Here is a 13,671-nt window from a genome sequence, read left to right on the forward strand (position 1 = left end):
TTCTTAAGGGAGACACCATTTCTCTCCATGGGCTCCCTTCCATTCTCTTCCAATGCCTCGAGGAGACAGAGGTATCATTCTTAAGGCAGATCCCCCTTCTGTGGGCACCTATCTTTTCCCTGCCAACCTCTTTACACCCAAGTACACAGGAGATATTGTCCTTAAGGCAGACCTCTCCCCCTCCCCTCGTCTTCTCTGAGCTCTTGATGAGATAGGAGGCATTATTCTTGATACGGACCCCCCTTCTCTGGGCTCCTACCCTGTCCTTATTAAAACCCTTACTCCTGAGGAGACAGGGGGCACCATTCTTAGGGCAGAACCCTCTTATCTGGGCTCTATCTTTTCCCTGACAAACTCCTTACTCCCATGGAGACAGGCAGCATCATTAAGGCAACCCCCCCCCCTCCTCTTGTCTAGTATCCTTTCCCTACCAAACTCCTTACTGCTGAGGAGATAGGAAGCATCATTCTTATGGCAGACCTGTTTTCTGGGCTCCTATCCTTTCCCAGCCAGACTCCTTACTCCTGAGGAGACAGGAGGCATTGCTCTCAAGGCAGACCTCCCCCCCCCCCTTTTCTGGACTCCTATCCTTTCCTCCCAATCTTTCCTCTCAATTGCAGAAGTCTGAAACACAAGTTTAAAAGTTTGCAGTAGTGCAGTTTCAAAAGCCAAGGAGGAGTAATGATAGGAAAAACAAAGTAGTGATATCTTGAACTTTCAGTATTTTGAATGTTAAATATAATGTTAAAAGATTACCATGCCAGGTTCATAATGCAGGATTTTGGGAGAGAAATGTCAATGCCTGGTAGGAGACCAATGATATGAATGCCCATTACCCCACTTCATTGAAGCATGGTAAAATTGACATGCCCATCCCATGTGTTCCCCTCTGTTTTTTCCATTTTCTCCAGACGAGTGGTTTCCAACCTTTTTTTGACCTGGTACCACTTGACCAGGGACCACTTTCATCAGGGACCACTCTCCAACGCTAGCACCAAATTTATTTATTTATTTATTTGCTTACTGTATTTATATACTGTCTATCTCAACCCGGGGGGGGGGGGGGGAGGGGCTCAAGGCGGTTTACAACATACCAGAGGGTTTCGCAAGACCAGCTGCTTTCGTTGCAATGGTGTAGTAATGGTGAGACCCCAGACCATACATTAGTTCTTGTGGAGCACTGGTGGTCCACGGACCACAGGTTGGGAACCACCGCTCCAGATGGAAGTCTATCTACATCGTTTAATTTGCTCTGTGATGCTTCAGTAGGAAACTGTTTTAGAAGTGTTAAAAAAACTGGGGTGTGGAAATGGGACTGTCTGGAATAATGCCCGAAGTGAATCCAGTAAAAATGTCATCACTGACACAGTGAACCAATAAGATTGAGGTTACGAGGAGGCCCTTGCTGTAATTTGCCATGTCCAAGATGGTACCTTAAGCATAAGTCCAAATCTCTTTGAACTGAATCTTATTCAGCTGAATAAGAGAGAGAACAACAAAGAAATAAAAAGGAAAACTAAAATATCTAAATAAAAAAATAACTATGTGTGAATGTGGCATAACAAACTTGGAGGAACTTGTTATTTTGCACCTTTGCTGCTCTTTTCATTGCACTCTGATTGATTCCATGTTACATTGGGCCCTTAGTTTTCACTGGGATTTGATACGAGGACCAGCCGCGGATACCAAAATCCGTGGATGATGAAGACCAATAACATACAATGGCATAGTAAAAAGGTTGGCTTTTTTGAATACAATCTATATAAATTTTCAAGCTGTGGAAAGTTGAATCTATGGAAGGTTGAATCTGTGGATATGGCGGGCTCACTATACTGATTAAAAGCCTTTTCACTGTGCCATAACATACTCAGCAGGGCTCTTCTTCCCCTCTCATATTCCACTTTCTTTAGTCTGTGTCCAGCTTCTATTGAGGGAAAAGTAAAAAAAATGATACTTTAGGAAGCCGAAGTGACACAGCAGAAGTCGGGCAAGAGCCTGATGGAAACTGGCTGCAGAACTCCAATTCCTACATTACCAGCTATATAATCTTCAGGTGGTATAATACACTTTGTGTAGGAATCTACTGACATGTTTTGCTTGGTTTCTGTACCAAAGTATGAACCAAAAAGTGTCAGAAAGAAATGTCAAAGATCTAAAACATTTAAATGTGGTACTGCTGTCAGTTGACTTTGTCCTTTTCCCTCACACTATCCGCCCAAGATAGAGTGCCTTAGGGTATTTTTCTTTCAGTGTAGGCCATTGCACAAAGAAGTAATCTGAAAAGTGATAAAGAATCTTTCCAGAGAGGGACAGATTTTCCACCCGACAGATGCTCTCGACATAGACAATCGTTACTTTCTTCAGTCCCAGCATCTTGAGTAGAAGGGCTGATACACATATAGGGACACAGGTTCCTGGACCATTGCACAGCACCTGACAGAAAAGAAAAAAGTTGATTGGAAAATGATATCTACAAAACCCACCAACCATGAACAGTAAATACAATCAATTACATGAGTGATGACTAAGTATAAAGCTAAAGAAGATTTGATTTCAAACAAAAGGAAACAATAATTGAAAAAAGAAATCCTTTGACTCCCTTGCTTCATCTCCCTTTCTTGAAAGGTTGGATAACTTTTATTACTGTCAAGGGCTGCCCTTTGTTTTATAAATTCTTTGTCTATTGATATCACCTTCCTTTTCAACCCCCCCCCTCTCTTTATCTAGTGCTGATACTTCCAAAGGAGTTAGAAATCAGTTCTCAAAATGAGGGCTAAATGCAATCCTAGGGCTAAAAGTTGCTTTATTGCTCCCACTGTGGTCCAAGTTTGGATGGAACAATTTTCTTCAATGCTGCTTATAAATTATTTCTTTATATTGCCCATCGAAAAGTAACATGCAGTGCTGAATATTAAACTGTCATGAGCACTGCTGATCATACATCATTGTCAATATAAGAGTTGCAGCACTGGTAAGATCTCTCTCCAACAAAATGGTCTTTTGGATCCCTGCCTTCTGACATTAGTTTGTCGAGTGGAACTGGAAACTGTATATAAAATTTTCGCGCAAGAAATGTGCTGCCTTACTGAGTAATCAATGTAGGGTACTCATTGCACTTTAGACCTAGCACTTTACAAATGCGCCCAACGGCACGTAGTTGCTGACTGAATTATTATTACTGACGGTGTTGCACCTAAGACTTGTACACTTTCTGAACTGTCCTATTGGTGTGGCCGGAACATCTTACACCACCTTGTACTGCTGCTATCCATGTGGTCCCCCATCCCCCTTTGTGTACTATCCCTGTTACTACTGTATAGTGTAAGGGACAGGGGAGGAGGTGGGCTGGAGCCTGTAAACAAAAATGAGGTGGGGAGGGGGGAAGAGGAGGAGAAAGAATATTGGCAAGGACCGAAAAATCAAACAACGAACAAAGCAGAAAGCAAGATCTTGTCTTTAGACTGCGGCATGGAGGGGGGGAGGTGTTCCATTAGCCGAGGGGCCCCCATAGAGGTCGTGGTGGGAAGGAGGAGATGCGGGAAAAGGAGACCTCGAATTCGGCCTAATTCGGACCGCTTATCCATATTAACAATTCCCAACCGGTCTCCTAAGGTAAATTGGTGTAACCAGGTGAGCGGGCCCTCTGGTTTGAAGGTGGTGTTGTTGAACGCCAGATCTGTCAACGGAAAAACGACCTGGATTCAGGATTTAATCCTGGAGGAGCGGGCAGATCTGGCGTGCATCACGGAGACCTGGTTGGATGAAGCGGGGGGCGTAAACCTCTCCCAGCTTTGTCCTCCAGGCTTCTCCGTGCAACACCAACCAAGAGCCGGAGGACGGGGAGGCGGGGTCGCAGTGGTCTATAGAAATTCCATCCATCTGACCAGGAGTCCCATCCCGCAGACCACAAATTTCGAATGCGTCCACCTGAGGGTGGGTGACCGGGACAGAATAGGGATTCTTGTAGTGTACCGTCCACCTCGCTGCACTACAGTCTCCCTGCCTGAGCTAGCGGGGGTGGTCTCGAGCCTGGTGGTGGAGTCCCAACGGCTTCTTGTGCTGGGGGACTTCAACATCCATGCCGAGGCAACCCTCACAGGAGCGGCTCAGGACTTCATGTCTGCCATGGCAACCATGGGGCTGTCCCAACAAATAACTGGCCCCACCCACTGTGCTGGACACACATTGGACTTGGTTTTCTGCCAGGGATGGGAGCAGGGTGGCGGTGTGGAGGAGTTGTCCATCTCTCCGTTGCCATGGACCGACCACTTCCTGATCAGATTTAGGCTCACTGCGCCCCCTAACCTCCGCAAAGGTGGAGGACCCATTAAGATGGTCCGCCCCAGGAGGCTTATGGATCCGAATGGATTCCTGACGGCTCTTGGGGATTTCCCCGCTACCTCGGTAGGTGACCATGTCGAGGCCTTGGTCGCTCTCTGGAATGGGGAGATGACCAGGGCAATTGACAGGATCGCTCCGGAACGTCCCCTCTCAAGTAACCGAGCTAAACCAGCTCCTTGGTTCACTGAGGAGCTGGCAGCGATGAAGCGAAGGAAGAGGGAACTAGAGAGCGTGTGGCGCTCGGACCCAAGCGAGCCAAATCGAGCACGGTTTGTGTCCTTTCTAAGGGCATATGCCGTGGCAATAAAAGCCGCAAAGAAAACTTTCTTTGCGGCCACTATTGCGTCTGCAAAAAACCGTCCGGCGGAGTTGTTTCGGATTGTCAGAGGTCTTTTAACTCCCCCTACCTCAGGTGGGAGCCCTGACAACTCGGCCACGCGCTGTGAAGCATTTGCTCGGTTCTTTGCAGACAAAGTCGCTTTGATCCGTTCTGGGCTGGATGCCACATTAAATGCAGTCTCTGTGGACGTGACACAAGCACCTGCTTGTCCTATTTTGATGGATTCTTTTCAGCTTGTGAAGCCCGAGGATGTGGACAAGATACTTGGAGGAATGAGGCCTACCACGTCCATCCTAGACCCCTGCGCATCCTGGCTTCTGAAAGAGGCCAGAGGGGGATTGGCTGAGTGGGTAACGGTGGTGGTTAATGCCTCCCTTCGGGAAGGCAAGATTCCAGCGAGCCTAAAACAGGCTATTATAAAGCCGCTGTTGAAGAAACCATCATTGGACCCCACTAAATTTGACAACTTTCGGCCTGTTTCCAATCTTCCCTTCTTGGGCAAAGTCATGGAAAGCGTGGTGGCCTCACAACTCCAGGTATTCTTGAGAGACACGGATTATCTGGATCCGGCACAGTCTGGTTTCAGACCGGGACATGGTACTGAGACGGTCTTGGTCGCCTTAGTGGATGATCTCCGCCGGGAGCTAGACAGGGGGAGTGTGTCCCTGTTGGTGCTCCTGGACCTCTCAGCAGCCTTCGATACCGTCGACCACGGTATTCTTCTGGGACGCCTTGCAGAGATGGGCCTTGGGGGCACCGCTTTGCGGTGGCTCCAGTCATTTCTGGAGGGTCGTACCCAGAAGGTGTTATTGGGGGACTCCTGTTCAACACCACAGCCTTTGACCTGTGGTGTTCCTCAGGGTTCCATACTGTCCCCCATGCTGTTTAACATCTACATGAAGCCGCTGGGTGAGATCATCCGGAGTTTCGGGGTGTGGTGTCACCTGTACGCAGATGACGTCCAACTCTGTCACTCCTTCCCACCTGCTACTAAGGAGGCTGTCGAAGTCCTGAACCGGTGCCTGGCCGCTGTAACGGTCTGGATGAGGGCAAACAAACTGAAATTAAATCCAGACAAGACAGAGGTACTCCTGGTCAGTCGCAAGGCCGAGCAGGGTATAGGGTTACAGCCTGTGCTGGACGGGGTCGCACTCCCCTTGAAGGCGCAGGTTCGCAGCTTGGGTGTGACCCTGGACTCATCGTTGAGCCTGGATCCCCAGGTTTCAGCGGTGACCAGGGGAGCATTTGCACAGCTTCGGCTCGTGCGCCAGCTGCGCCCGTATCTTGGGAAGTCTGACTTGGTCACGGTGGTACACGCTTTGGTCACATCCCGCCTCGACTACTGCAACGCTCTCTACGTGGGGCTGCCCTTGAAGACGGCCCGGAAGCTCCAGCTAGTCCAGCGCGCGGCAGCCATGTTGTTAACCGGAGCGGGACGCAGGGAGCACACAACGCCCTTGCTGTCCCAGCTCCACTGGCTGCCGATTTGCTACCGGGCCCAATTTAAGGTGCTGGTGTTATCCTACAAAGCCCTAAACGGTTCCGGCCCAAAATACCTTTCGAACCGCATCTCGGCCTACGAGCCCACGAGGACCTTGAGATCATCTGGGGAGGCCCTTCTCTCGGTCCCGCCTGCCTCACAGGCACGCCTGGTGGCACGCCTGGCGAGGACGAGAGAGCGGGCCTTCTCGGTGGTGGCCCCCCGGCTATGGAACTCCCTCCCTGCTGAAATCAGACAGGCGCCTTCCCTCATGGCCTTTCGCAAGGGCCTGAAAACCTGGCTCTTCGAAAAGGCCTTCAACTAAGTGCTGTGTTTTTGGAATGACCACCGGAATGGACTATGACTATGAGATTGATTATGACCCCAAACTAGACGAAGCGGATTTTTAGTTTAATTAGTTGTTGTATTAGTAAGATGTTGTGTTATGGTCTTGATCTATTGTAAATTGTTGTCTTTTCCATGTTCTGTACACCGCCACGAGTCGCCCTCGGGCTGAGAGTGGCGGTTAACAAGTGCAAATAATAAATAAATAAATAAATAATAAGTAATGGCTTCTATAATAATAGCATTGTAAGCACGGGTGTACGTTGGAATGCACACATACACATGGGATACTCTCAAATAATTCACAGGATCACTGAACAGAGAAGGGGAGGGAGGAAAGCAATGGGCTCTTGATTCCTTTGTTGCTACACATTTCCTGTTTCCTCTCCTTGGCAGCAATCTTGCTACCATCGCCCCTTGTGTCCTTTTGGCAGCAAAGCAGGAAACACATCATGCTGCGATGAAATGCTCTGGGGTTGGAACTGTTCACCATCAGCCCAATTCTCTTCACCCTTGTAATCCTTGCCATGAAAAGGTTCTGAAAGGAGAGGACAGGCATGGAGGCACATGCCACAGATTTCTAGTCTTCCCCTAAGCCTGGCTTTTGCAATCTGCCTCCCTCTTGCTATACTAGACTTCAATATCTAACATCCTGGCTTCCTCCAGAAATTGTAATCTGACATGTGAAGAAGAGAGCTTGGTGAAGGTTCACCTAAAGGAAACATTGGTAGGAAGAAAAGCCTTCCTCTTACAATAACAACAACAACAACAACAACAACAACAACATTTTATTTATAGCCTGCCCTATCTCCCTGAAGGAATTCCAGGTAACTTGCAACAAAATAAAACACACTAGCTAATATTCTTTAAAATGTCTTTAAAAATCTCTTTAAAATCCAACTTAAATGTTGGAGAGAAGATGGCAAACAGCAGATTAACAAAAGTAGATGTTCAGCAATTAGGAAAGGGTGCATATAGGTATACTTAGTCCTCCCCCCCCCCATAAGCTAAAATGCATAAATATGTTTTTAAAAGCTTTTTAAATAAGAGGAGAAGGCAATTTTTAATACTTTAGGGAGGGAGTTCCAGAGGTGGGGAGTGATCACAGAGAAGGCCCCCTCTCTCTCGTTCCCACAAGCCACACTTGAGATGGGAGTGGGACCGAGAAGAGGGCCTCCTCCGCAGAATGCAGTGCTCATATTGGTTTGTATACAGAGATGTGGTTTTTAAAATAATCTTGGCCTGAAGCATTCTTTGCTAAATAATATCAAGGAAAGGTTAAATTGGGAGTTGGGGTGGGTAGAGAGGCAAAACACTCCTCGTTTACCCTTTACCATTTCACAGATACAAACTAGGATATGTGTGCCAAAGTCAAAGCAAACTAGGAGACAAAGCTCCATGTGTCAATGTAGACTGTAATTTGCTTTATTTGTTTTGAAAGCTGAACCTGTTTCAGCCACTAACCAAGGTGGCCTTTCTTGGGGGCTATGCTAAAAAAATATAATTCCACTATTTACACTATGCTGCGTAATACAGTATATACACATACTTTTACACAGAATTTTTTGGAATTGTATGATGCACTCTCCAGAGAAATGGACCATTAAGCAAAGAGAACTGGAAACTCACTAATGATATCAATTGCTGCAAAAGCACTTAAATTTACTAAGTGTTCTAGAAAGTTAAAATTAACAAGGCTACACCTCCAGGATTATAATCCATTTACAAGAAGATCAAGTAATGAAAGGGGGCAAATGTACCACACACTAAGAGCCCAACATGGGAATCCTACTTTTGCTGATAGTCACATTTTCCCAAACATTGAGGTGAGGGTGTACAAATGCTACCTAAAATTGTATGCCTTAACCCTAGCGCAGAGAGACTGAGGTTCTGAGAAAATTACCAGCCAAAATGAGAGGAAAGGATAAAGGGTTCTGGGACTGTCCAAGATTTCTGCGGGGAGAAAAAGAATTGCAAATGTGGTTAGTATGAGTCATCCATGAATTTATTATAATTGGACTTCAGAGAACTATTTCCGTGGGCCGTGACGGAGATGAACAGCTAATAAGAAAAAGAAACAGCAGTAGTCTGTTTTAAGAGTCCCCCAGACTCCCTCTTGACTTACTCTTCCACTGAAATAAATGAGGATTGCTTCCTCCTTTAGGACAGAAGAGTAACATTATACGTTGTAGTTTTAATTTAGTCTTAGTTGTTCTGTTTCTTAGTCAGTGCTCAGCAGCTTTAATTCAAGAGGGAATTACTAAACAAAGTATGCAAATGCCAGTGTTTTTCTACATTTTCCATATTACATGTTTATCAGGCTGCAATTTAGCACAGAATGACTTTCTTCAAGGGTTGGATCATCGTTGACATTTATTTTAGGAATCAACAAGTGGCTGCCATTGGGCCAAGCATGATTCCCTGTAGTGTACCAATGGCTTCCCCTTCAGTTGCCAACCCACAAGCAAGACATAAAGGAAGCAGTGCCTATAGCTCTTAGGGATTGGTGGTTTGGCAGGCCACCTTCCATGGCCTTTGGAGGACTCTGTTCTTTAATTAAGGCTGCAAGCTTCCCTTCATTAACCAGTTAGTTAACCAGATCTTATAAATCAACTCAGCAGGCATCCCTGACTGGTTTACTCAGCATAAAACCTTTTTCAAACTGTGGGCGGTACGGATCACCAGAGAAGGAGCGTTTCTCTCTTTGCTTGCCCACAGAAGGGTCTAAAATAGCACTTGTTGCAATAAGCACATGCACTATCGAAAAACATGAGAAGTAAGCTATGGACTTCAAAACCATTGTTTTGAAAGCGTATGCTGATTGAAACTCATTTGGTTGATTTGGTAAGATTTCTTCAGCTGGTAGTCCCAGTTCTGTTGAATGGTTATAACTCAGAGCAGCAAATTGCTGTGTGCCAGGAGCAGGGGCAGGGTGAGAGGGAAGTAGAGGATGAAAATGTGTCCTCCAGGATTTACCTATACTGCCCGCCACTTTCACAGGGCAGAAATGCAACACAGTGGAGTCCAAAAAGCCATCCTATATTCACTGGGATACTATCATTTGTCCTTAGAACAGTGTTTCTCAACCTGGGGGTTGGGACTGGGGGGGGGGGGGGCGTCGTGAGGGAGTGTCAAAGGGATTGCCAAAGACCATCAGAAAACACAGTATTTTCTGTTGGTCATGGGGGTTCTGTGTGGGAAGTTTGGCCCGATTCTATCGTTGGTGGGGTTCAGAATACTGTTTGATTGGAGGTGAACTATAAATCCCAGGAATTACAACTCCCAAATGACAAGTCTCTTTTCTCCAAACTCCACCAGTGTTCACATTTGGGCATATAGAGTATTAGTGCCAAGTTTGATCCAGATCCATCATTGTTTGACTCCACAATTTTCTTTGGATGTAGGTGAACTACAATTCCAGAACTCAAGGTCAGTGTCCATCAAACCCTTCCAGTATTTTCTGTTGGTCATGTGAGCTCTGTGTGCCAAGTTTGGTTCAATTCTATCATTCGAGGAGTTCAGAATGCTCTTTGATTGTAGGTGGACTGTAAATCCCGGCAACTACACCTCCCAAATGACAAAATAAATCCCCCACCCCATATTCTAATTGGGCATATTGGGGGTGTGTTGTTTTTTTTGCCAAATTTGGTTCAGTGAATGAAAATACATTCTGCTTATCAGATATTTACATTACGATTCATATCATTAGCAATATTACAGTTATGAAGTAGCAATGAAAATAATTTTATGGTTAGGGTCACCACAACATGAGGAACTGTATTAAGGGGTTGCGGCATTAGGAAGGTTGAGAACCACTGCCTTAGAATGAGCTTTGCATCTCTCCAACATTCACCTAGTTAACAATCCATCCGATTGAGGAAGAGGGAAAGAGAAGAAGCAGGACTACCTCATCAATTCAGTTCTTCCTCTTTTTAGATTGTTTCTAATCTAAGTGATTGTGGTAATAAAATTAAGCATGTCTGCATTACACCTATCTTAAAGATGGCTATTACAAAGACTTCAATCTATTAAGAAATTATGCATTTTTGTGTTTTTCTTTTTGTGCAACCTTCCCTTTTTCTGTTGTGTCATGTCTTCTGTTGCGTCATGTCTTTTCAGGTTGCAAATATCTTTGAGTTTTTCCAATTGCACAATATGGTATAAATACTATGCATACATACATACAGGATTGTGTTAAAAAGTCTCCCAGCATAATCTCTATATAAATACACAAAAGCACAGAACACTCACATCTACACTTACAACACCCAAAGGAGACTACAGGTCTATCTGGTGTACATTCATCCTTGCTGGGCATATGGACAAAGGCTCTTCATTTCTTCCCAGACTTGGCACCCAATGAACTCTGTCACTGCAGCTGGAAACTGCTTCAGTCTTTCAAATGTGGCAATGTATTCGGATGACATTTACTAGATCCACTGAAAAAAAACAGAATTCCTTTGCCTTACAGGGATTAAATATCAGCCAAACTGGCTAGAGTAATGGAGGCAAGCCAGTTCTTGGATATGTGTTGGAAGAAATTAGACTCCTACGTGTATTTTTGTTACATTTTGGAAATCTTGAGATGTTCCCAAACTAAAAAGAAGTGAATAGAGGACATGGGCTTGAGGTCTTAAGTGCAAATACTAGTCTTTAATATGTAGCCATTTTGACGACGAAAGCTTTAAGGGCCTTATCAGAGCAGAAAACCACTGTAACTAGCCTTTGTGAGCCTAACAGTGGTAGGGCAAGACACTGTCTTTCCATGTTCCATGCCAAGGCCTAGTCCGGAGTGAAATAATTGCCTGAATTTTGGCAGTGACTCACGAAGGCACCTAACAAACATCTTTGTATTCTCTTCTTGCCAGAGTCCTAGAAAATGCAGAGCAATTATAATGGCCTTTCCCAGAACAAGCTGGCATGGCAAAGTAGCTACAATGTCAGATTTGTCTGTGAGTTCAAATCCTGGCTTGGTTACTGCCAGTAGTTATGCACGCATGGTTTTACTGTAACTGATATATAAGAAAGCTCTTTATGGACTGGCAATAAAAGTGTTCTGCAAAACCTTAGGCAAGACATTAGTTAAAATACATTGCTTTTACTTCACCACAACCATATACCCCACATGAGTTCACACTGAGAGGCTCAAACTATTAATATTTTATAGATCACTTTTGTAACATTAAACAGTATCAACATTTTACTTCCATCCCTTGCAAAGAAATAAAGGCCCCAGCAACACCATCTTGACTCAGATTTGGCTTGCAAGGAGGGAAGCACCCTAGATCTATCCTTTCCATCCCTAGTAAGGGTCCTAACATGGGAATGGAGGTGTGTCAGCTAGTTCTGGATGGGGTTACATCTCCAAATGTCAGCCCAGGTAGATGGAATGATGAGGAGTGCTTACAACTAGCTTCTGCTGATCCATCAGCTGCGCCCCTTCCTGGATGGTAGTGCATGTACTGGTAACCTCAAAGTTGGCCTCCTACAATGCACTTGGCTCCTTCTGTAGCAAGTTCAGAAACTCCGGTTAGTTCAAAACATGGCAACCAGATTTATCATGGGAACATCGAGGAGTGAGCATATTACACCCATACTAAAATCATTCCACTGGCTGCCAATTAGTGTCCAGAGTAGTGGCAAAGTGCAGGTTATGACTCTGTATGGTTTGGGTCCAGGTTACCTATAGGATGGCCTTCTCCCGTATCCTGGGGATTATAAGGGGGACATTTACTCCAACCAGTTGGAACCCATATGGGAACTGTGACCCAGAGGACCTTTTCATTGGCTGCCCTTAGTTAGTAGAAAAACCTGCCAGAAGAACCGAAATGAGCTGTCAGAATGTAAAACACAATTAAAGCTCCATTTATTCCTGCAAGCCTTGTCTTCCTGCACCCATTCAATTTTAAACTATGAATTTTAAATTTACATACTGTTAATATTGTATTTTAATCCTTGTACTATGTTTTTAATATATGCATTTTATTGCAATCTATTTTAATATATGTATTTTATGGTGATGTGTTTGAACTGTGTTGTAACTCCACCTTGAACCGTGGAGTTACAACACAATAATAATAACAACAGTAATCTGCACATAGATCCCAACGCCATAGCACCACCTTTGTTAAATGTCAGGTAAGATGCATTGTGAAAGTGGCTCTTCAGAAATGCAATCTGAGAGTTATTTTTGTTTTCATTATTTTGCACCTGGAGAAATCCAATTTGTGCATTCTATGGGGATCAGCTCTGCCAAAAAGCAGGAGAGAGGAAGCAGGGAAGTGTAGCAAGACATGGGCCTACAGTCCTTATGCTTATCTACTGCCGTCAGGTGAGGTAGAGGATGGTGCTGCACCATCAGCTACTCTGACAATCTTCATCTGCTTCTGCATATGGGATGGGAGGGGGTGCCATCTTATATTTCATATCAGGGAGCAAAAGATCTTGGGTCAGCCTTTTAGCTTCTACTATACTGGCCTGTCCTGAACTGGTTAGCTGGGTAAATTGGAGTCCATAGGCAGACTGGCTGAACATTTTCTTCTTCCACCACCCTATGTTACCTTTACCACAAGCTCTGAGAACACATAGATAGCCCTGGAAAGTGTTTAGAACAGGATGAGTGATGGGTAGGTTTCTCTGCCTAGGGCTATAGAGCATGAGTGTAGAGAGATGGTTGCAATTGATTTGTGACAAGTGGTGACATAACAATTGCATATAAATGAGAGATAAGGAAGCCTCACCTTGTTTTCCATTTATATTTCCCTTACATTCTTTGTTACGAGAAGCATGGCAACAGAGCAGGTTTATGCTGCAGAAGAACTTGTTTTTCTAGCAGTATGATGTAAAATTGCCCCAGTACAACAACAGTTCATATTGGCCAATGAATGTGGGATAGGCCTATTAAAGTGTTGGCCATACTTAAAATAGGTTGAAATGCATGTGGGTTTATTCACGAACACCTTATTCTTACACCAAAAAGTGGGGGCACAGAGCCTGCACTACAAACTAAGTGATCACTTCTTGATATTATTCATGTCTGTTCATTTATAAGGAAACACCATTTGCAGGCAAACAAAGCCCCATTCACTGGCTATACTAGGATCAGTAGGCAGCTCTCTCAAGAACTTGACAGGTGATCAAGGACATGCTTCAAAGTAGTTTGTCC

The 13,671-nt window shown here is 44.8% G+C and overlaps 1 protein-coding gene across 1 annotated transcript in view; it reads right to left on the reverse strand.

Annotated features, from left to right (window-relative positions):
- Positions 1-1,058: 1,058 nt before the first annotated feature.
- The window catches only part of ALG14 (ALG14 UDP-N-acetylglucosaminyltransferase subunit), a 42,590-nt gene continuing 29,977 nt past the window's right edge, over positions 1,059-13,671 (reverse strand). The window contains exon 4 of the mRNA XM_060773957.2: positions 1,059-2,433. Within this exon, the coding sequence (XP_060629940.2) occupies positions 2,203-2,433 (231 nt within the window). The 3' untranslated portion in view covers positions 1,059-2,202. The remainder of the gene's footprint in view (positions 2,434-13,671) is intronic.

The sequence above is a fragment of the Anolis sagrei genome, chromosome 4, assembly GCF_037176765.1.
Source record: "Anolis sagrei isolate rAnoSag1 chromosome 4, rAnoSag1.mat, whole genome shotgun sequence".
In the NCBI taxonomy this organism is placed as follows: Eukaryota; Metazoa; Chordata; class Lepidosauria; order Squamata; family Dactyloidae; genus Anolis; species Anolis sagrei.